Source organism: Vombatus ursinus, unplaced genomic scaffold (assembly GCF_900497805.2).
Source record: "Vombatus ursinus unplaced genomic scaffold, bare-nosed wombat genome assembly UNPS02014798.1, whole genome shotgun sequence".
NCBI classification, from domain to species: domain Eukaryota; kingdom Metazoa; phylum Chordata; class Mammalia; order Diprotodontia; family Vombatidae; genus Vombatus; species Vombatus ursinus.
This window is the reverse complement of record NW_020954576.1, coordinates 21,469,996-21,493,119: the sequence shown is the minus strand read 5'-3', so window position 1 is coordinate 21,493,119 and position 23,124 is coordinate 21,469,996. Positions and strand designations below refer to the sequence as shown.

The window sequence follows — 23,124 nt, the reverse complement described above, 5'->3', positions numbered from 1 at the left end:
TACAGCCCAAACCAGATTCAAATGCAATTAGTAAATGTTTAGGAAAATAAAAAAAAAATATAATAGAACATAAAGAATATCAATATGTGGTTTTCTAAGTCAACATGCAGCCCACAGGGATCCTTATGTATGACTTAGTGGCCCCTATTTCTATCTGAGTTTGACACATCTGCACCATAACATACCCAGCATGGAGTCATCCAACCTTTGCCTGAAGAAGTCCAAGGAGAGGAACTTGGTCACCTCCAGAGGCAGCCCATTATACTTTTGGACAATCCTAATTTAGGAAGTTTTTCCTGACATCAAACCTAAATAAGCCTTTTTGCAATTTTCCCCATGGTTTCTGCTTCTGATCTCTGAAACCAAACAGAACAAGTCCAATCTCTCCTTCACAGGACAGATGACAGTCCTTCAAATGCTTGAACACAATCAAATCCCCCCCTCCCCCAGTCTTATCTTCTCTAGGCAAAACATGTCCAATTCCTTTAGCAGTCTTCAGCCTTTCCTTGGAAGGTAATCTGAGGACTATGTGCCTATTTGTTCCACTATTTGGCTAAAACCAAAATTACTTACTAAATAATAAAGGCCTGAGAAAAGAGACATTTCCTTCTGCAGTCAAAAAAGTACAGCTCCCTCCTATTGCTGCAGAAGCGAGGGACTATGAACATGGAATATACATACACTTTCAGATATGGTCAATGTGTTAGTTTTGCCAAACTGCTCCATTTTTCCTTCTTTATTAATAGTTGTTCCAAAGGAAAGCTCACCAGGGAAAGGAGTAAAAAATTTTGAAATTAAGGTGACATAAAAACAAAAAAAAATCAATAAAAGTAATTTCCTTCTAGAACCACATTGACTGCTCCCTTCCAACGTTCAAGGGCCCTCGGAACTTAATATCCTTATCATCAGTGTCACACAACCACCTACCCATATGAGCAAAAAAACCAAGAAGTGACAGTTTGGAGTTATATTCAGAGAACACAACTCCTTTAGCTGAAGTATTTTTTACTCGGTTGGTAATGAGGAACTATTGAGGATTTTTTAGCAGAGGAGGTGGGGAGCAAAGAGACCAGCGCTATGCTATGGGAAAATCAATATAGTGGCATTGTGAAAGATAAATTTTCAAGAAGAAAGACTAGAACAAGTTAGAAGACTTGCAATAGTCCAAGCAAGACATAACAAAGTCCTGAACAAGGGTAATGGGTTTTGTTTTGTTTTGTTTTTGGTGAGGCAGTTGGGGTTAAATGACTTGCCCAGGGTCATACAGCACGTGTCTGAGGTCTTCCTGACTCCAGTCTGATGCTCTAAACACTGAGCCACCTAGCGGCCCCTCCGTCTTCCATTCTATTCACCTCACCGATTAGTTTCCTCCAGGTTCTGCAGTGGACTATGGGTGTCAAATGTTGCCAAGAAACCAAGGAGGATGAGACCTAAGGAAAAGTTAAACTCTAGTGTTTGATTATTGGTTCCTTTCAGTGGGCAGTTTTAGTTATGTGGTAGAGACAGAAGCCAGACCTCAAGAAGCTGAGGAGTGAGGGATGGGTGGGGGGGGAGGGTCAATGAGATTCTTTGTTCCTATGTTTTGCAATGAAAGAAAGGAGAGAAATCAGACAGTAGCTAAAGAAGGCAGAAGGCTCAAGAGTAGCTTTTCTTTGAAATAGGGGGAAATTAATATTTCTGTGCATGAAAGTAAGGAATCAATGAAGAAAGAAGACGATTGAAGACATAAGCAAGGGAAAAAAGTGGAATGATTAACAGTGGGTCTCAAAGAGGACAAGAGAGAATGGAAACAGGATCACAAGAGGAAGGTGTAGGCTTGAAAGAAAACTATTTTAATTGTTCCCCTAGAATTAGTTGTCATTGTTCAATGGGTTAGTGAATCCTTCCAATTTTGTGTCATCTGAAAATTTGATAAGCAAACCCCTTACGACCCCTATGCCTAAATCATTTATTAAAATGTTCAACAGATCAGGGCCAAGAACCAGACCCTGTGATATTCCACAATACTCTTAAGGTCTGGTCATCCAGTCAGCCAGAAATCCACTTACCTGAGTCAACTTCAAAAAATCACATTTCTCCATTACGTCCACAAGAATATAATGAGAAAGTTCATCAAGAGACTTGTTGAAATCCAGACATGCCATATTTACAACACTAGAAAATTCTTCATCCACTTAATGGCCTACCTTCTTCAACATCTTTTGGAAAAATATTTCATTTCACAGCATAGAAACGGGAAGGGTAAGAATGGCTATAACCACCAACTTACTATACTTTTATTATTACTCCCTGAGCCACAGTTTAACTGTCATTACTGTGACCAAATGGATCTAGGGGAATAGTGAGGCAGGATCTATAAAATGCTTTGTGAACATGAGGAAAGACAGCAAAAACCAGTGAAAAGTATCTCACACAAAATGGTAGCAGCTTGGTGCAATGGAATGCATACTAGACTTGGAGCATCAAAGGATTTAGGTTCAAATCTCAGGTACTATTTGTATATCATGAGTAAATCATTTAAACTCTCTTCGCCTCAGTTTCCTCATGTGTAAAAGAAGGGGATTGGACTAGATAACCTCTATTCATATCCCTTCCATCTCTAAATCTCTGTTCTCCATGAAAATCATGCTTCTGCCCCCAAGTCAGGTATTCTTTGGCCACCACCCCCTTTCCAGTTTCTTTTTGTATATTGCCCCCCCCACCAGATTGTGAGCTCTTTGAGGGCAAGGACTGTCTTTCTTTTTCTTATTTGTGTCTCCAATGCTTAGCACAGTGCCTGGCACATAGTAGGCACTTAACAAATGTTTATTGACCATTGACGATCATTAACTAGTTGCAATAGAACTTCAGCAAACTCCCCAGTGAAGGCTAGTGTGGTGGGAGCAATATTCTAGCCCCACCACATGCAGTGGGCTAGTTTTTCCTTAAGAGGTATTGAGACTATTCTTTGGTTTTAAATGGCTCAGGCGACTAAGGCTCAAGCTGTTAACAGGCTTCCTTGTCACCTGAGTATAAAAGGCCACAAGATGAACACGGGTGCTTGATCAGCAAAGTGCTGTGAGCAAGACAGAGGTAAAAGAGCTAGGCTTAGAACCAATGTGGTATCCTGGCTGAATATCCTTGTTAGATATCCTTCTCCTGCCTTGGCTAAATGTTCCATGTGTGCCTCTTTGTGTTCCAATATAGAACCAAAATTACCAGAGGACCATCTTGAGTTAGGACCTAGCTGACCATAATAATAATAATAATAATTATTATTATTATTATTATTGTTGTTGTTGTTGTTGTTATTATTATTATTATTATATAGTGTTTACTATGTGCCAGGGGCACATAGCTGAGGGCAGCTAGGTGGTGCAGTGGATAGAGTGCCTGGCCTGGAGTCAGGAAGACTCATCTTCCTGAGTTCAAATCCAGCCTCAGATACTTACTAACTGCATGACCTTAGAGAAGTCACTTAACCCTATTTATTTCTTTCATCTGTAACATGAGCTGGAGAAGGAAAGGACAAACCACTCAACTATCTTTGCCAAGAAAACCCCAAAGGCGCCACGAAGAGTCAGACAAGATTGACACAGATGAACAACAACTTGTGTCAGGCACTGTACTAAGTACTTTACAAATACCATCTCATTTGATCCTCACAACAACTCTGGGAGGTAGGTGCTATTAGTATCCCCATTTTACAGATGGAAAAACTGAGGCAAACAGATGTTAAGTGACTTGCCCTTGATCACACAGCTAGTAAGTACCTGAGGCTGGATTTGAACTCACGTTTTGTTTTTTTTTCTGCCTCAAAGCCCAGAGCTCTACCCAGGGTACCACCTAACTAGAAAACCAAACTCCTCAACTTCTAGTATTGTGATTCAAAATTTAATGCCATTCAAATGCTTTTATTAAGTACCTACAGTATACTAAGCATTGTTCTAGATGCTGGAGGTGCAAAGACCAAAACAAATCAGCTTTGACCCTAGTTTGGAATTGGAGGAATAACACTTTTTTGCTCACAAACAGGGGTCAAACAAGGAAAACAAAGTTTGGGAAGAAGTCGGATGATTCAAAAGGTGGACTGCTTCACCCATCCTCCTGAATCATCTGCTCTCTCTCTTTTAACTCTACTCCCCCCTCCACCCTAATACACACACACACACACACACACACACACACACACGAGTTGGGAAAAAAACTTTCAAAAAACACACAAAGAGGGCTTGAAAATTATCCCTTCAGATTATTTGACAGTTAGGAACTGGGGTCAGCTAGGCTGACTTCAATAGCTATGCATTCAAAACTCTACTAGGCAACTATGAATTAAGTTTTTTAACCTAGGTGAAGCTGGGCAAATTATTCCCAGATGCTGTGGACTGATTGCCAGCACTCCAACTGGCAATCAGTCAGGCAAAGGATGGGTTTAATCTGAGAATGCCCCCATTTTGCACATTTGCCTGTAGCATAAGAAAGGGAGGGGGCTGCAAACACTGGCCGTTTTTATTAACCCACATCGCCAGCAAGATCCAGCTAGTTCCAAGACATGAATGGCATTTCTGTTACAGGTTGGACATCAAAGACTTATACATATGTTTACCCAAACCTTGAAACAGAGTGGACCTGGAGGTCATTGGCATCAGGTATTAGATATTTCTAAGGATCTTATGAGCATCAATTTGCCATGTTTATGGAGTGAAAGAGTAATACTAGAGACCATGTTGCTGCCACTTTCCCTTACATGGCCTCCTACCAGTCCCTTAAGCAATGAGGGATGCTTTTTTATGCCACAAACACCCCCAGTTGTTTTCCTTTGGGTTTGCAATCTGATGAAATTGATGTCTTTGGCTACTGCTCTATGTTCCTTTCACATTGACACCTATGGACGTTTAAAGGGAAACTGGATCCATGTGGCTACAGTTCCTGTATAACTAAAGATTCCTATATACCTCATCAATATGCATGAGTGCAAAGGGAACTTTCTTTTCTAAGAAAACCTTTTCTAAGAAAAACTGAGCTCTAACCAGCCAAGAACAAACCTGAAACCCTACATGTTGGATGTTTGCTTCCAAAGGCAAATCTCCCTAAGGGACAACTGCAGCTTGTCCAACCTAAGAATTTAATGATGGCTACTCAGTCTGAAGAAGAATGGGAAGGAGATAGGGTGCTACAGTAGAAAAAAATATGGAACTTGAAGTCAGGGGATAAATCCCAGAACGGACGCTTAACTACCTGGATGATGCTGGACAGATCATTTAGCCATGCTGGCTGTACCTCACTTGTTTCATCTGTAAAATTAAAGGGTTGGACTAATCGACCTCTAAGGAACATTCTTACTCTATGTTTATGCTCTATGAGAAGAAGCATAATGGGAGGGACTGGACTTTAAAAAAAGGTGGGGTGGAATCTGGAGAAATGACAGAAATACCTTGTCCCAGGCAACGGATAAGTATATATGAAAGAACTGGTAAGGGCAAGAGAAGCAAGGAAGTAGGCAATATGGCAATCATCTTCTAATTCAGCCAACATTTATTGAGCATCTACTAGAAAGGCCACCTGATTCAGTGGAAGATGGCCAGGGGCTTGGGTTCAATTTGGGTTCTGCCATTTACTGCTCTTGTGATGTTAGGTATGTCACTTAACTTCTCTGGCATCAGCTGTAAAATGAGGGAATAGGTCCCTTCCAGTTCTAAATCTGAAACTGTAAGATACAATGCTTAGCATGGAGTTTATGGTCCATTATAGGGATATGAGAATATCAAACTGGGAGGAGAGGAGGAGCCATCCCTTGGCTCACTTCTTAATCAGTCCTAATCACTGAATGGGCACTGACTCAGTCAAAGTGGGAACTCAGAAAGATCTTAGGTTAAAAAGGCCAAGGTCTCCCATTGCATCTGGGGCCATCTCCAGTTGTCTTGATCGTATCTGGTGACTGGACCCAGATGGCTCTGGAGGAGAAAGTGAGGCTGGTGACTTTGCACAGCCCTGCCTCGCTTAAATTCAATTCATTTGCAAGTCATGGCATCATCTTCCTGATGTCATGGTCCTCTTCGAGAACAAAGGACAAACCACAATCACAAAACATAACCACAATGACAAAATAAAACATAATACAAAATAATGCATTATAAGGGAAGCACTTTCAATGAATCCAAATTGTTTGCTGCAACAAAAATCCTATGGAATTTTTTTTTAACATCAATATTCTCCTAGTGATCTTATACACTAAGGGAGGAATTAAAGGAACAATGGAGGGAAGAAAGGAGGGGAGAGAAAGGAGGAAGGAAGGAAGGAAGGAAGGAAGAAAGGGAGGGAGGGAGGGAGGAAAGGTGGACATTTATTAAGTGCTCACTATCTGCCAAGCATTGAGGGATACAAAAATAAAAATTGATCCCATATCTTGAGGAGCTTACAGTCTAATTAGGGCAAACAACAGAAAGGAAAGCCACCAAGACCTTGGATATATCACATTGAAAGGATTTCTAGAAAGACCTGGACTAGGATTATACAGGACAAAAAGGCATGGACGAATGGGTAAGTAAGAAGTACTAACCAGTAAGGAGATCAGTGATCCACAGAAACACAATTTCATTTTCATCTTTGGCTAGGAAGCCTTGGAAGTTTTTATGGCAATGGAGATGCCGACCAGCCAATATGCTCATCATTCTACTGCCTGTTTCCATCCCACTGCATGGGCTTGTCTTCCTCCATGCCTGGAATACACTCCCTCCTCACCTCCAACTCTTACAGTCTTTAGCTTCCTTCAAAGTTCATCTCAGGCGCTGCCTCCAACCTAAAAACCCTTTTCTTATCCCCCAAGTTGTTAGTGTTTTCTCCTTTCTCAAATTATATGGTATTTAATGATATTACACATAATCCAGTATTGTATATAATCTAATATAATTAAATACCATAAAATTTTCTGAAATTATATGATATTTAATATCCCACCAGCTTTATTCCTGTGATTGTACATAGATTAAGCTCTTTGAGGGCAGGGATTTTTTTTTGTTGTTTTGTATCCCCAGGGCCAAGCAGAGTGCTTTTCATATATCCAGATAGAGATAGATATGAAAAATATATAATATTACATGTAATATATAACATATATTATATATCTTTAATGGGGCCTATCATGTTCATCAGTGTAGATGGACTTCACCAGTTTTTCACACAGGGACATGAGGTATCCTGAGATTAAATGATTTGTCTTGAGTCACATATTCAGGATGTGTCAAAGTTGGGACTCAAACCAAGTTCTTCCTGGCTTTCAGTTGTTCGGAGTAACTAGGTGGTATAGGAGATACAGTGTCAGGATACAGAGTCGGGAAGACCTGAGTTCAAATTTGACCTCAGACACATCCTAGCTACATGACCCTTGGCAAGTCATTTAACTCCTATTTGCCTCAGTTTCCTCTTCTGTAAAATAGGGATAAATAATAGCACCCACCTCTCAGGGTTGTTGTAAGGATCAAAGGAGATAATAAGTACCTTTCTCTTATTATCTCATTATCATTTAGCACTGTGCCGGACACATAGTAAGGAACTATATAAATGTTAATTGCTATCATTATTATTATTATTATTATCATTTAAGGCTGGTGCTGTATACCAGGGCTTCTTAAACTTTTTCCACTTGGGACCCTTTTTCCACTTTTGGCATTTCATGGCCTGAGGGCATGCACAATGCAAAGTGCACATGTTTTGTGTTCAGAACCAAGGCTGCAATGAACTTGCCCTATGCAACACACACAGGCAAGCGCTACCAGAAACACCTCGGATTCATTACATGTTTGATTTTTAATTAATTTTTTGTCACTGCACATTCAGAAACCTTTCACTGTTGCCAAATTTTTCACAACCCCATATGGGGTCATGACCCAGACTTTAAGAAATACAGTAGATGCTGTCTCTCCAGACTTTCACATAGTAGGTGCTTTATAAATGTTTGTGGAACTGGATGATTAACAGGGAGGCAGGTAAGTTATTGAGAGTTAACTGCTCAACCCTCCTATTCCCTTCGAGAACTGAAAGGAATAGTCCCATAATAGAGGACTTCCTTAGGATTTATGGAAAGGGACTATTACTGGACCATGGAAGAGAGAAATTTTGTTTTACAGGATTATTAATAAAGAGAATTGGTTGTATCTAGATTGAACACTGTTTACTGGGGCTAGCTGTCATCTCAGTCGTGGAAATGACTTTTTCAGAACAGAACTCTTCTGTGACTATATTCACTGTCAGAGGATTTTGCCTGTAAAAATGTAAACACAGCTAAGCCCTGCCAAGTGGGGGCCCCATAAGGTGGTTCACAGAAAAAACAATAAGCTTTACAATTAGATCTTGAGATTGAAGAGCTTTTGTGTTCTTAGCCCCACTTTGCTCCAACCCACTGGGTCAGTGGGTTGATTCCCCAACTCCCTCCTGCTTCAAAAGGACAAAGGGAAAATCAATTAGATAATTGCCCTGCTCAGGTTCCTTGGAGAAAGCTGTTATGTAAATTTTCTATTGGGGGCTTAGAAAGAAAAGGTGGAAGAAGCCACGGAAAGCATGCAGGGAGAGAAAAGAATAAGGCCAGCCCCTAAAAATAGAATCCTTTTGGACATGGGTAAAAAGAATCAGCAAAGGCAAGCAAGGCAGATCTTGTCAGGAAAGAGAAAAAGACCAAGCTGAGCAAATCGATACCCTATGAAGTGAATTGAGGAGTGCCCCTAAATGAACTGAGATTCTAAAACTTCACCTTTATACCTCTCTTTCTTTATCAAGGGAACCCAAGCCCAGGGCTTGCACATTTATGAAATAGCGTACAAAAGACAATTTATTTAAAAGGGGGGGGGGGGGCTTTTGGCTTCTCAGAGGAACATAATGCTGCTCCCAGATAAAGTGAAATGAGATTACATAATAATAGAGAGCTTCAAGGTTTGCAAAGCACTTTATGAATACTGCTTCATTTTCTCCTCCCAACAACCCTGGGAGGTAGGTGCTATTATTATTCCCATTTGACAGATGAGAAAACAGAGGCAGATATTAAGTGATTTGCCCAGGGTCACATAGCTATTAAGCATCTAAAGTAATATTTGAACTTCAGTCTTTCTGATTCCAGGTCCAGCATTCTATCCATCTATCCACATGCTACCTTGGAGCTTTGTAAAGTTCTAAAACAGAATTTAATAAAGTACTAAGACCAAGGAGAGAGAGAGCTGGCTTGCAGTGAGAAAGATGTGAGTTCAAAGTCTACCTTTGGCACAATATAACAATAGCTAACATTCAAATAGCATTTTAAGGTTTACAAAGTACTTTATATTATTTGATCATCACAAACTCCCTGTGAGGTTGCTACTATTATTATCCCTATTTCGCCCATGGGGGAACTAAAGCTGAAAAAAGTTATATGCATTGTCCGGAGTCACACAACAGGTAAGTGTCAAAGGTGGAATTTAAACCCAAGTGTTCCTGACTCCAAGCCCAGCAATATATCCGCTATACTAGTGAATAGTGGGGCCATGGGCAAGTCATGGGCAAGCTGAAGAGCACCTGCTCTTGCACCAGTGGTGAAGAGCACCGTTGGTAGATGGAGCTTCCTCACCACAAAACATACCAATTACAATACCAATGAAATCATAGTTTGAGCTGTAAAAAGTTGGGCCAATATTGAGAGAATGTAGTATAAATAAAGGAAGTGAAGACAGGAAGCAATATGAAAATGTTGCAGCCTAGTAACAGCAAAGGATCTTGGGCTGTGTGCATATTCTTTAAAAACTGACAAATAAGCACTTTCACAAAGGAAATATTTACCAAAAATCAACAAACTATCCTATAAAAATTTACTTGAAAATTTAATCTCAGTGACATGCAAATTTGTATTCTTAGAAGAAAGTAGAATTTTTGACACACCAAAAGCAAAAAAAAAAAAAAAAGAAAGAAAAGAAACCACACACAAAAAAAACTTAACAACACACAAGCCAAAAGGTAACACTAAGTGGCAATATGTTTAGCTTATATATTTTGAATCAATTACTATTCTGTCCCAGCAAGGGACACATCAGGGATTTTAGACTGAGTCTTGGGCACTAAAAATTTTTAAAAACTTTAAAAAATCTTAAAGGTTGGAAAAACTGAATAAAGTCCAAAGGCAAACAACAGACAATACAGATTTCTGAGGAATGAAAGGGGGGTTAAGGGGCTGTGGAGACTAAGAATTAAGTACAGTTAGGTCCACACGGCTAAGTACAAGTGTAGAGAGATATAATAATTGAAGCTCTTAAAATATTTTACAAGGGACCTACTACTAATCACTTATGAAGACAGAAGAGAAAAATAATGGCCAAAAATCAGACAAACATTTTGGGGGCAAAACAACTGTTTGAGTCCCCCTTGGGCTTCAGATTCCTCATTTGTAAAGTGGGAGCTGAACTTGACCTTTAAAGAAACACTAAATGAAGACAATCAACCAGCAGGGAATCACTAGTTAGACCAGACCCTAGAACCTCAGTTTCTCTCATACTGATTCAGTCTTGGCTGTCAGGACTCCTCTCCATTGTGAAATGCCCAGCACATGGGGATTTGGTACATACTGGGTCAATTCAATTAGCTTGTTTCCCTTCCAACAGTGGATGAGTTTCTTTCTAATGGCATGCACCCTTAAGGTACTCTTTCGTGAGCTCAGATCTAGAGCAGAACACAGAAAATGTACTAAAGAGAGGGAGAAGCTGCTAAAAATAAGATCCCACTCTCAATGTCTTCTGGCTTACATAATATAGTAGCCTTGCTATTACTCACAATTCTGTCGATACACATAGCATATGGCAATGACACACGACGTGCACCTATCAGAATCCAAGGGCATCAGTGCTTCAAAGGGAAACAGCAGGTCCCGTTTCTCTACTAGATTATACAGAAATAGGCATGGGCCCAACAAGAGTGTGTTTGTGTGAACACAGGGCTCTGACTACATCAAGTTTCAAGCTGCTTTTGTCCCAATAACCAATGTCTCCACACCCAACAGAGAGTTAACCTGATGATGAGACAGCATTAGGTACATTACAGGCTTGTGGACAAATTGGTTGTTTTAGCTAATTTTGAAACCCTTGTTTTGAGCCCAAGTTGGCAGGTTAACATGATCCAGTGGCTCATTTTCACTATGAATAAATAACACAAAAGGCACAATCAGTAAGATAGAATGCTATCAGAAGGTGCATTTTGTTTCCAAGGATTCCAAGCAATCCAACCTGAGAATGTGGTTCTAAACCCTGCCCCTCTCCCATCACTCCACTTAAAACCCAGAGTTCACCGAGTTTAGAAAGGCTTATTACCATGTTGGCAACAGGGTAGAAGAGATTTTAGGCCATGATAATTTACATAGAGTAGATCATCTTCTAAGTTACAGCGGCACTGCCCTTGGTGTCAAAATCACAAATCCTGCAGGAATTCAAGTTAAATTTTCCAGGAATCTCACTGACTTGATCTTCAGTGAATCTTACACTTAAATGCTCTATGTACTTAAATGTACTAAATGTATTTAAAAACTCTTGTACTTAAAAGCAGTTCCTATTCTCCCTCCCCCCATCCAGTAGAATGTAAGTTCCTAGAGGACAGCAACCATTGCTTAATAAATTGTTGAAATGGACTGAATTCCCTGCATCTGCAGAATGAAGTATTTTACACGGAAAACTATGTCCAAGAAGAACTTTGAACCAATGTAAAGAATCACCCTCCTGATTTTTATAACTGTTTATTGGAATCATCTCAAGGGAATTTCCCCATTGTGGAATATCATGATTCCACAGCCAGCTATGTATGGGTCTCTTAGTCAACCTGTGAGTCCAAAAGAATTTAGGAATTAATCAAACATTGCCAATACATTCCTTTTTATTTTCTGTTGTCTTTTTTGGTTTGTGCTTGCTCATTTGACATAAGGTACCTTCAGTTCCATAGCAAAGGAGCTCAAAACAGTGTTGGCAAAACACCATACCATCACTGTGGAACATGGTGGAAAACATCATTTTCAAAATTTGTCACAGGAGGCTCAAAGAGGTATAGGACGTATTGTGAAATCATTCATTCCTCACTAACAGTTCAGAATTAGGATTCCCATTTTACAGACTTAGAAAATGAGCTGGAGAAAGATTTGCTCAGTATTTTTTCAGGGTAAAAGAATAAAAAGGTTAAGGAAAATATGGAAAATGAGACTACATCTTTCATTCTGTGGCATATGGTCAATGGCTAGGCTATCCTTACTGCACCCCTGATAGACTATCTGCTTTTTGCAATACTGGTTTCTCTCCCTCTTACCCTCTGTGCTCCCATTTATTCATTATTCCAAGATGATGATGATGATGATGATACCTAACATTTAGGTAGCATTATGAGATTTGCCAAATGTTTTACAGTTGATTTTATCCTTACAACAACCCCATGAAGTAAAAGTTATTATCATCTCCATTTTTTAAAATGGGGAAACTGAGACTTGGAGAGGTTAAAAGACTTGCCCAGATTTGTGTCTGAGGCAAAAATCCAATTCAGGTCTCCTTGACTCCCAGGCCAGCACTCTATCCACTATGCCACCCAAATGGACAGACCAATCTTGTCATTTTACAGTTGAGAAAACTGAGGTCTAAAGAGTCTGACTGAATTGGCCAAGGCCACAAACACAGTAAGAATCAAAGCCAGAATCAGGACCCAAATCCTCCAATTTAAAATCCAGTGTTCTCCCATCTGTTCTTCTTCTTGTTTTAATATATTTACTGAATGTTTATCACGCAGAAGCACTGTACCAGATAAATATTCCTGGTCTTCTACTGACGGTGATTCTCACTCAGAAGGTAGTACTAAAAGTCAGAATCTTGTTATTAAATGTCTTCCTGGGTTCTGAATTTAACTATGTTCTGAGTCAAAGCACTGGATCACAGATTTAGACCTTGAGGTTGTCCAGTCTCTCCCTCTCATTGCACAGATGAAAAAGCTGAGATCCAGAAACGTTCAATGTCTTTTCCAGAGTCTCACAGGTAGTGTCAAATATGCCAGTATAGCTCTGGGGTATTTAATGATGTTCTCAGCTTCTATAATGATGCACAGTTTATCTGTCCATCAAAACAGACCAGATAACAAGTGTGTTATGAAACACATTCTAGTGTCATACATAAAGTTTTCTCCTCATTGGGATCAGGTAGGAAAAACTGACAAGAGAGGAGAATTGGCTTGATCCTTAAAGATTCCTTAAAATGCTCAAAAATTCAATATTTGCAGATGACATCTTTTAGTTGTTTCAGTCGTGTCTGACTCTTGGCGACCCCATTTGGGGTTTTCCTGGCAGTGGTTAGCCATTTCCTTCTCCAGCTCATTTTACAGATGAGGAAACTGAGGCAAACAGGGTTAAGTGATTTGCCCAGCGTCACACAGCTAGTATCTGAGGCCAGATTTGAACTCAGGAAGATAAGTCTTCCTGACTCCAGGTCCAGCACTATATTCATTGTTCCACCTAGATGTCCCGGACAACATCTTGCTGTTTTCTAGAAGAACTTAGCCTCTGTACTTTCTCTGACTTTGACCCCCTACCCTGATATAGGTTTTACCATTACCAATTCCTAGCCACTATCAATACAGAACAGCTAAAGATAATGTCTCTTCCAGATGGAACTCAGGTGGCTGACAGGATAAATGCAGCTGTTGGATTTAATGAATGGATTCCAGGAAATGAGATACATCCCTGGCTCTGAGGTGGACTTTCTGCATAACCTTGGTCAAGTCATTTCATTTCTGTGCATTGTTTCACACCTGGCAAGAAGAAATGTTTTTTTTCACATTTATTCCCTCCCCAGAGAAGTGTGATGCCCAAGTTTTAATGATCCAAGGGTACTTGAAGCTTGGAGGATTAAAGGCTCTGAATAAATACCAAGAATAACCCTTTTCAAATGGTGCTCTTCCCCATGGTTGATTGTAAGCCTTTTGAGCACATGCCATATGCTATTAAAACCTCACTCCATGAAGAACCAAGCACACTGTCAGAACTCACCAAATAATAAAGAGTCCATCAGGATTTATGCAGCCCTAGAGAGCCTCCCTAGCTATTTGAAAGCTCATCTAACAAGCCCTGACAATTGAGAACTCAGCGGGTTGGTTTCCCATCAGCTTAAGTGCTCTGTCCGGCACTGAAAGCATCTTAGCATTCCCAGGTTCCGACCTCTCCTTGATAGCTGGGCACCTTCCCCACTGTTTCCTCCCCAGCCTTCAGCAAATCCTCCAGGTCAAGTGTCACTGTTTTCACCCTAGCCTGTTGGTCTCGACAAAAGAAAGAAGACTTAGGGTAAGATCCTCGGCAACCAGTCACTTCTCGGTTCTTTTATTTGCTTGCTTGTAAAACTTCCCAGATTAATGTAAAGTCTCTCCTCAATCAAGCCCTTTGTTTTCTATTCAGCAATTCTCTAACCTGTTCCTTTGTAATTACTCGTTTGCCCAGGAGTTTAGTAATCTATTGTTTAACCCTACTCTAGGATTTGTCGGCTGCTCGGTGGCAGCTTCTGGGAGTGGACAGAGACAAGACTGCAACAGGAAGCGGAGCTGCCTTTGAATTCCACCTCCCATACCCAGTAGCTGGGTGATCACCCAAAAGTCACGTAATTCTGGTGAACTGAAGACAACAACAATGGCACTTACCTCACGGGGCTGAGGAGAGGACCAGAAGAGACATGTTTATATACACATATGCATGTAAATATATTCACATATGTTGTTGTTCATCCTGCATACTCACCACCATGTGGGGAGGGGAATGGAATAAGCATTTATTAAACACCTACCATATGCCAGGTACTGTGCTAAGTACTTTACAAATATCTTGTTTGATCCTCACAACAACCCTTGGGAGGTAAGTCCTATATTATCCCCACTTCACAGTTGAGGGAGCTGAAGCAGGCAAAGGTTAAGTGACTTGTCCAAGGTCACATAGTAAGGTCCGAGACCAGATATACACACACACACATAATGTTTTGTAACCATTAGAGAATTAATATAGTCCAGACCTATGATCTCATTAACATGAACTCTGGGTGAGGAAATAATAATTAATAATAATAATAATACTCATACACATACCTACATACCTATACCTATATACATATATAAGAATAATAATTATAAATTATAATATTTTATACAAAATTGTATAAAATATTTAAAACAATGACATTTATATAGAATTAAGGCTTATAAAGCACTTCACAAATTTCTCATTTTCTCCTCACAACAACCTTGGGAGGAGATACTGTTATTATCCCCATTTTACAGATGAGGAAACTAAGAGATAAAGATAGTCATAGAGATAGAGATAAAGTGTCACAGAGCTAATAAGTATCTAAGGCCAAATTTGAACTCAGTTCTGCCTGACTCCAGGTGCAGTGCTCTATCCACTGAGCTACCTAGCTGGGGGGGGGGGGGGGGGGGAAGGAAAACTCTTAACAGGTAAGCACTAAAGTGGTCCAGACCTATGATCTCATTGGTGTAAACTCTGGGTGAGGAAATACCAACAGCAGCAACAACAACAATAATAATAGTTACTATAGTAATTGTACATATAATGTACTGTGTAGGTATATGTATGTGTGTGTATAGGTGGTGGAGTGGATAGAGTGCTGGTCCAAGAGTCAGAAAGACTCATCTTCCTAAGTTCAAATTTGGCCTCAAACACTTAGTAGTTGTGTATCCCTGGGAAAGTCACTTAACTCTGTTTGCCTCAGTTTCCTCATCTGTAAAATAAGCTGGAGAAGGAAATGGCAAACCACTCCAGTATCTCTGCCAAGGAAACCCCAAATGGGGCCACAGAGTCAGACATGACTGAAAATCACTCAATAGCATGTGTGTATTATTATGTATCATCATCATTATTATTCCTTCTATCAGCCACTATTGTCTGTGTGGCATTCCCCCATAAACTTTTCTATCCATTGGATACCATACTGAGACTTGAGACCCCCTGTCTTTGTTTCTCATGAAGCTTGGCTCCTCTGCTCAGGGAGCCTAAGGAATGTTCAGGTATCTTTGTTCACAAAGTTTCAACCCCATAGCTCATTAACACCCAAGGCTGCTGCATATATATACATCCTTACCCCACCCTTCCCACCTTGGAGTTGACCTAAGTGTACAAGGGGCAATAGCATAATAGCACAAAACATAAACAATTCCTTCCACAGAGTCCACAAGCCCCTCAAGCCAATGTTCTTGCCACCCCCTGCTTCCCTCTTATTGGCCTCCCACATCTGCTAAATACCACCCCCTCCTCTTCCAATGGCCACCATATTCAAGAAGAACAAGAAATGCTATGTAACATTTGCTAGGGACAAGCCAGAAACTTGTTAAATTTTTCCAAATACGATTTAGAAAAAAGTGTAAGAACAAAGCACAGCCTCAAACTGGAAGTCAATGAGGCAAGTGGCTTAAAAAGTACAGGGGAAATGATGAACTAAGGAGCTAGGTGACCTAAGCCGGAATCCCCGTTTTGCCTCTGACTAGTTATTTGACATGGGTGCGTCATAGCTCTGGGCCTTCAGTTTCTTCATCTGCAACACGAGAGGCCTAGACCAGGGAATCTCTAAGGTCCCTTCAGCTCCAAAGATATCACTGCTGCTAACACCGAGCATGAAAACAACTTTATCTAAGGAGCAGTATGATATAATAGAGACAGCTGGCCTTAAAGCAAGAAAAACCTAGGTTCCAGTTTAGCCTCTTAAATAATAACAATGACAATAGCTAACATTTATTGAGAGCTAAGGGCTTTACAATTACTATCCTACTTGATCCCTACAACACTCCTGGATGGTAGGTACTATTATTATTCCCACTATACAGAAGAGGAAACTGAGATAGGCAGAGGTTAAGTGACTTGTCCAGGGTCACATGGCCAGGAAATGTCTGTGGCCACATTTGAACTCGGGTCTCCCTGATTCCCAGACCTAGCACTCCATCCACTGCATCACTAGCTGCCCTACACTAGCTGTGTGGCCCTAGATAAATCACTTAACCTCTCGGTGCTCTGGACAATTCTCTAAGACCATAAGTTGCAGAGAAGGCATTGCCCTACATGGTGAGAAGTGATTTCCTTAGCTGTTGCTGTTGTTCAGTAAATTCAGTTGTGTCTGACTCTTTGTGACCCCATTTGGGGTTTTCTTGGCAAAGATACTGGAGTAGGCTGCCATTTCTTTCTCCAGTTCATTTTACAGATAAGGAAACTGAGGCTAACAGGGTTAAGTGACTTGCCTAAGGTTACATGACTAGTAAGTATACGAGGCTGGATTTGAACTCATGGAAATGAGTCTTCCTTACCCTAGGCATGGCACTCTATCCACTGAGCCCCGTAGCTGCCCCTTCTTTAACTGAGAGTTGTCTATTTCAGTGAAATCACACATCTATTCCCCATTTATATTGGATATTACATATGTTTACCTACATCAACTAGGTGGAATGTGATAACTGAATGAGCCAGGGACATACAACTAGAGTAGACATATATGTGTTTCAGAGGAAATATTCGCAACCATTTATTTTGTACCACGAAGAAACCCTCTGGAAGCAGGAACCATTAAGAAGCCCTTAAAATGAGTATCTGTGGCCCAGATAATCTTTAGAAGGACATTCTGAAAGAATGAATCCAAAGAAAGGTACTAAGACCTCTTCCAGGGCTTTCACTCATTCATTTCGATTATGACCCAGCAGATTTCACACAACAGATTAAAAAGTCCTAAGACCTCTCTTACCTGGCAAAGAAAGATGTTGCCGCCGAGGTACCCGGGGGAGTTTCACTGGCAGCGCAGGGGCTCTGTGAGGCCGGAAAGCTGTACATGGAGGGTTTGTCTGCATTGTAGCGGTTCAGGGCAGCTTCTGTCAGTCCCTCTCGTCCAGGTTCAGTCATCAGCTGGGAAATCTAACAACAGAAAGAGGGATGGGGCTCATTAGACAGAGCACCTCCTTCCTTCCTCCACTCTTGTCACCTCTTTGGGTGCGGGCAGTGAGGCAGGGCCGGTGGGAACCAGAAAATGGGAGTGGGGGGGAATGAGAAGAGAGAGTCGCATTCCCCCCCCCATGTGTGTTCAGTTATGTGAATGTGCCCATAGCTTCTAGGGGGCTATTTGGTAGCACTTTCGCTGGGATGCCAACCTCATTTTCATTAAAAGTAATGGAATAAAATTACCCCCTGACATTCTAAGTTTCAATTACATCTGCGGTCTTCCTTCCATTTGGAGGAGAAAGCACAAACCATTTTCCCTACACTCTTTCACAACACACCGGAGGCATGGTGACATTAACCAAAGCTTATTTCTTACAGGGTATGGACACAAACACTCTAGAGTGCAAGCCTGGGACCCAAAGAGAAAAAAAAACACCCACAATTTTATAAAGGAAGAAGGTAAGTTGGAGGATGAAGAACAGGAAGAATTCGACAAAATATTTGTTGCTGCTAATGGAAATCAGCAAATCTGGTGTTAGTAGGGAAAGCCCCAAGAACATTGTCAATCTTCCCATCCACATGCTTCTTTTCATAACATACCCCCAAAAATCCAAGGGAGAAAAATTCTGCCTTTAGCTGGGGCCAAGTGGGAAATGTACCATATTAGTTCTCTTGGCAACTGAAGTGATTTTTTTTTAACCAATTCAATTGCCCAGAATTTTCTTGCAGGGTTTCAATAGTTTAAATGAGCTTCTTTGTCCAAATGACACATTAAGATAACTTATTTCTTCTTTCTTTGCACTATCCTACATTTAGAAACTGAAATCTCTGTGGAAGGCATAAGATAACCTCCTGTCTACATTTGCCTTGATTCTCTCTGTGTGCCTCCTTTGATTAAAAAAGAAAAAACAAACAAACTCCCTATTTCCATGTGTAAATGTGGTACCTTATGGAAAGATCCATTTTAGGAAGTACTAATCACAGTGAGTAAGCATTTAAGTGCTCACTGTGTGCTAAGCACCAATCCGGGTGTGTAAGTACAATAAAGCCTCAGCCAGAGTCTAAGACAAAAGGCCATTTACATAGGACCTTACTTTAGAAACTTTAGCCCACAAGACAAAGAGGAAAATCTGTCCAATGAAAAAGGGAAATTCAGTCCAATAAAAAGTCTTAGACCTGTAAAATCCCCTTAAGGGCTGAAGAGAAAAATCAGCTGGTGTTTCTAATTGCCCAGACAACACAAATGGGATAAGGGGCAAATTAGAAACAGATTTTGCCCTGTTAACTGAGCAGGCCAGAAGGCCAGCCAAGGAATCCCATTTGCTAATCTTCTCGCATAGCGTCATTTGTACTTTTCATCATTAACAGAGTAGTCATTACTCTGGGCCTTGCTGCCCCGAAATCTTGCTCTTCATGCTTCTATTTTGAGAGACTCGGCATCACCGAAATGCAATCCTGCTAGCAATCACTTTGCAATTCCCTCGTATTCAGCCCACTGTAAAGAGACCCAATCCAAGTTACAGAAACAGGAGAGCAAGGAGGGATACAGAGTCAGCTCCCTGTGGGATAACCAAAGTGTGTTCTCTTGGAAAGACATTCCTTATGCTCTAAGAGCCCTGAGTACCATGGATGGCTACAGTCTGTGTCACAACATTTCTGTGGCTTTCCCTTTTATCCTTGGAGTGGGGTCTTTTGCCTAGCTTCAGAAGAGAAGCATGTTCCATGCAAGTAAAGGTGAGACAGACAGATGGTGGCAGTTACTAGTTGGGGAACATGGCTTTGGCCTTATGATTAAAATGTATTTATGAAGAATCCAGCTAAGCACCATACTATGAGAAAGACGTAAGATCTGACTCTGACATCTAGTAACTTTATCATCTGAGAAATGGGGTTGATAAGACTCACCTTGCCTATATCATTGAGTTGTTTTGAAATCAAAGGATGTCATTAATCAATCAGTAAGTATTTATTAATCATCTTCTTTGTGCTAGGCATTGTTCTAGGTCCGAGATTCAAAGAAGCAGTCCCTGTCTTCATGGAGCTCACATCCTACCCAAGGAGACAACTTGGACTTGTCAAGACATTAGGATACACCCTGTCTTCCAGAGGTAAGGCCCACCCCTAGTGGGGAGACCCAAGGCAGTGTGGGGAGACCTCAATACTTATACCAATGGCAACACAGTGAGCTGTAGTCTTTACAATGAGGGGTAACAGCACAATGTGACAAGTTTGGTTCACAGCAGAACTTCACAACTGGAACATGGATACTTGTCTGAGATCAGAGAACACCTGGTGCTGGTCAAAGAAATATAATAATTACGTGATTTTGCCAGAGGGCGAGATCATCCAGAGGGTGAACACAAAGGACTGTTGTTATGCCAAGCTCAGGGCACAGCTTGCTTGCTGGGTCTTAGCTCTAGAAAACAGGGTGTCTCCTAATATCTTGACACTAATATAAAAATATCTACAAAAAATGAATATAAGGTAATGGGGGCAACAACAACTAGCTGGATAAGGAACAGTCTCAGGTAGAAGGTGCTATATGTGCTGAGCTCTGAAGGATACTAACAGCTGTAAGCAGCAGAAGTCAGGCAGGAGTTCTTTCCAGGTACAGGGGACAGTCGGTGGAAAAGCTTGGAGAAGGAAATGAATTGTCATGTGTGAGGAATGGCAAGAAGGCTAGTCTGGTTGGGCTGCGAAGTATGTGAAAGAGAGTAATATATAATAACATTGGAAAAGTAGTTAGAGCTAAGTAGGTTTGAATAGCAGGCACATATATGGGGAAGTACTTTAGATACTACAAAGCACTACACAAAATGTAATGATAATAGCTGGCAGTATAGCATTTTAAGATTTACAAAGCACTGTAATGCATTTCAGAGGATTCAGGCTTAGAAGGGACTTCATAGACCATTGCAAGAGAAATAATGGCCTATAGGATAGAATGCTAGACTTGGAGTCAAGGAAAACCTGGGTTCAAAGCCCTACTTCAGGGAGGATAGGGAAGTCACTTAACTTTTCTAACAGTCATTCAGTCGTTTTCCAGCTGTGTCCAACTCTTCATGACCCCATTTGGGGTTTTCTTGGCAGAGATACTGAAGTGGTTTGCCATTTCCTTCTCCAGCTCATTTGACAGAGGAAGAAACTGATGCAACCAGGGTGAAATGACTTGCCCAGGGTCACACAGCTAGTAAGTGTCTGAGGCCAGATTTGAACTCAGGAAGAGGAGTCTTCCTGATTCCAAGGCCAATGCTCTATCCACTGTACCACCTTGCTGCTCAGTTGATGTGTTAGTTTAGGTTTATTTAGTTTTTAGTTTTATCTATCCACCGTTCTGAATGTTGGTTTCTTCATCAGTAAAATGGGGATAATACCTCCAGCATCTATAGCATGCTCAATGGGGGAGCCCTTCTAGTCATGTTTCATGCTCTCCTGCTTGCCCTCCTTTTGGAAAAAGTGCAGTGAAAGTGTGATGTCTGTTACCCTGAAGTGTCTTTTATGGGCTGCCCTACCCATACTGTCCTGCCTGGGAGCTAACAGGTCAACATACTAGGTGAGAATGTGATGAGAAAACATGTTCAGTGTCAGTAAATGTCCTGGCCCTGAGAATACTCACTCTCTATGTGCCCCTCACCTGTCCTAAGGCAATGTTTGTATTAGGAATTCTTGGACCCTGGCCATCCCAGATCTTCTAGACCTTCATGCCTTAGAGTCACGGAAGAGCTTAGAACTCAGAAGTCATCACAGGACTTCAACGAGGTCACCAAAACTTAACACCAGGGCCACATGGAGGTCAGCCTTCCTGTTCAGAAGCTGAATGGTAAATACAGCTATAAGAACTAACACAAGCCACCTCTTGTGCTCATTATAAAAATCTGTTCCCTTCCCCTCTGTGTCCTATAATATTTAGAGTCTGGACCAGCTTTTCCCCCCTGTGTTGTATATCTGTGCATTTCTTCCTGAGCCAGCACCAGGTAATAGGTCAGCTGCTTTGTATCCCTTTTCTATCTATCTACATATAGGAATGAAGCTACCTAGAAGCTGGTGCTGAGTAGACCAGGTTCCCAGGAGTAGCTGCTACTAATCAGGGCTGATCTCAGCTTAGTCCAGGGACTCACCTTTGAGGGCATGTTCTGAGACCCTTCTCCAACAGAAGCAGCAGCCAAGGAAGTAGCCTCACATGCATGGAGGAGATGGAATTTCTGTACTTATTCAACAGACAGAAGTGAAATAATGAGGCAGTCTGAGGGGTGGTAGAAAGGGAGGGCATTTTAAGGATAAGGAAATGCTTTGATGGAAACTCAGGAGGATGGGTAGGATGAACAGATGAATGTCACTATCAAGAAGTAATGAGTAGAGGATATGGCATAAAGAAGTAGATTTGGTGCTAAAGGAAATGGGTTCAAATTCTGTCACTTACTACTACCTATATGTCTTTGGGTAAATCATTTTACCCCTCTCACTGGTCCTCAGCCTCTTAATTTTTAAGCTGAGAGAGTGGTTTTGATGACTTCTGGTGTTCTTCTTCTACTCTAAACCTATGATCTTATGACCCTAAAAATGCTATAATTCTACGGCTTAGGGAAAAGGAAGACCACAGGGCAAGGAGCTGAAGAGGCCCAGAGCCCATGGTTGTTTGTAATATAAGAGGAGGTTTAGTTCCTGAAATAAGACCATGGCTTTCCTCAAGGAAATTAAGGGAAAAACTAAAGTTTAATTACAACTACAGAAGTGAGAGACTAAAACAAACATATAGGAATCCCCTTGAATTTCCCAGAACAAGTGGGGAGTTGGAAAGAAAGTTTCACACTCAGAAAAATGGCTCTGGGCAGATCATCATCTTATTCAGAGAGCAGACCACTTCAGTACTGGTGGTGAATCTCAAAGGCTCTTGTGTCTGGTGCCTTCTTAAGGGAGCATGTAAAAAAAAGACAGGGCTGTCTGATTCTGATTCAGAGCCAAGGGAAAAGGAAATTAATTTTACACCACTTCTCTGGGGAAGGCACTATTGGTGATACCCTGCAGCCTGCTTATACACCAACCATGTAGCTTTCCATTACCCTTGGGTCATCAACAATTTTGATTCTTTTAAGATAACAGTGTTCCATGATACACAGCTATTGCTCCCTCCCCTTCTCTCTCTCTCTCTCTCTCACAACACACACACACACACACACACACACACACACACACACACACACACA

General features: G+C 41.0%; 1 protein-coding gene across 1 annotated transcript in view; it reads right to left on the bottom strand.

Moving 5' to 3' along the window:
* Positions 1-23,124, bottom strand: part of LOC114049737 (kinesin-like protein KIF26B) — a 605,544-nt gene that overhangs the window by 292,511 nt on the left and 289,909 nt on the right. The window contains exon 4 of the mRNA XM_027871127.1: positions 17,730-17,896. Coding sequence (XP_027726928.1) covers positions 17,730-17,896 — 167 coding nt within the window. The remainder of the gene's footprint in view (positions 1-17,729; positions 17,897-23,124) is intronic.